The following is a 1,721-nucleotide window of genomic DNA, read 5'->3' as shown; positions in this document are numbered from 1 at the left end:
GGACTGGCTCTTGTGCGGGTGGCACATAAAAGACACCATTTCGAGCATGGCCGTTTTCGTGCGGGTGACACGTAAAAGCACCCACTACACTCTCTGAGTGGTTGGCGTTAGGAAGGGCATCCAGCTGTAGAAACTCTGCCAAATTAGATTGGAGCCTGGTGTAGCCATCCGGTTGCACCAGTCCTCAGTCAAATCGTCCAACCCATGCTAGCATGGAAAGCGGACGTTAAACGATGATGATGATGATGATGATGATGATGATGATGAGATATATATATATATATATATATATATATATAAACATGGGTACAAACATGTATGCATATATACATACAGGCACTCATATATACATACATGCAACTTCTATGTAACCAAAGGTTTGCTTAATAGCTTTGAAATACTTGAGTTTTCCAAGGTAAACAAACCCAGTTGGCTCACAGCCTCCAAATGCCATTGATTAATTGTACAGTGAAGATTTGTTGAAGCAATGCAAATGTTTCATTTTCCTATAATGAATACAATAACTCTGTGCATATGTAGTATGCAGACACATAGATAGAGGTTAATTAAGTACTTACCTTTTCTGTACTTGGTGTGTGTGTGTGTGTGTGTGTGTGTGTGTGTGTGTGTGTAACATAAAAGCAAGTATATCCACAAATACACTTAGATGTATGCACATGTTTATGTTTATGAAATACTCTGAACTGTTTTAATTCAAGTGACTGGTTTGAATTCTATGATGAAGACCTTAAATAATCTCAAAAATAACAAGACATACACACAGATATATGTACATACATATATATTGCTAAAACCTGTGATGTATTTGTGCAGTCCATATAAATTGAAATATAAAGAACTGTAGAATTGTTCTGACTTGTCAAATCTAATCAGTAAGAATTGCTCTAGACTTGTAAACAATTCGGCAGGGACACAAACTAACTCCTAATTCACCAGGATCAAATTGATTTGCACATTCTTTTCATTAAATTTCCTTATTTTCTATTTTATTGGGGATTTTCATTTACATTTCAGAGTAGAGAGAACCATATGCTCTTTTGCACAGCAAGCTTGCGAAAAAATTGACAGGACTCGAGCCTTAGCATCAAATTTATTTCTTCAGCTTCTTCACCATACGTAAGTAGTAAATCATCTTTGTCTGTGATGAAGCAAAAGGTGTATATCTGTGAGCACGTGTTCATGTTCACTTATATGTGACAACTACGTGTATATACACAAAAATATACATTTACAAAAACACAAACTCACAGCCTCAGTTCTTATGTGTTTATACACTCATACATACATTCCTGTATACATTACTTATCAAGTAGATCTATGATAAAAGACAGTCTAATAATGATCGTCCCATATTTTTGTATATCAGGAATGACATTACCCTGTGTGTCTGTTTTTTTTTTTTTAATTTAATGATTGTAGGGTGTGTGTAATTTGAAGTGATTTGGATGCTATTTCTTGCAGTTCAAGTGACTGTGTAGAGTCTTCTTTGTATGCTCAGAAGAACAAATGGATATTGATAATAATAGCAATGGTAACAGCTGACTGAAAAGCTTACTCAACTTGACCAAAGTTGGTCTTTGTATCTAACTCTTATTATTGGTAATAGTACTGCTTCTGGGCTTTTGAATTTACTTGTCTTTTTTTCTTTTAAATACTATTATAAAAATAAAATATAATAGTAAGAAAACTATATATATATA

General features: G+C 34.2%; 1 protein-coding gene across 1 annotated transcript in view; it reads left to right on the top strand.

Moving 5' to 3' along the window:
- LOC106880524 (tubulin-specific chaperone D) overlaps positions 1–1,721 on the top strand; it is a 61,459-nt gene that overhangs the window by 38,043 nt on the left and 21,695 nt on the right. Inside the window, exon 28 of the mRNA XM_014930500.2 lies at positions 1,036–1,137. Within this exon, the coding sequence (XP_014785986.1) occupies positions 1,036–1,137 (102 nt within the window). The remainder of the gene's footprint in view (positions 1–1,035; positions 1,138–1,721) is intronic.

Source organism: Octopus bimaculoides, chromosome 5 (assembly GCF_001194135.2).
Source record: "Octopus bimaculoides isolate UCB-OBI-ISO-001 chromosome 5, ASM119413v2, whole genome shotgun sequence".
NCBI lineage: Eukaryota > Metazoa > Mollusca > Cephalopoda > Octopoda > Octopodidae > Octopus > Octopus bimaculoides.
The sequence above is the reverse complement of the archived record's forward strand: the minus strand, read 5'-3'. Positions and strand labels throughout refer to the sequence as shown.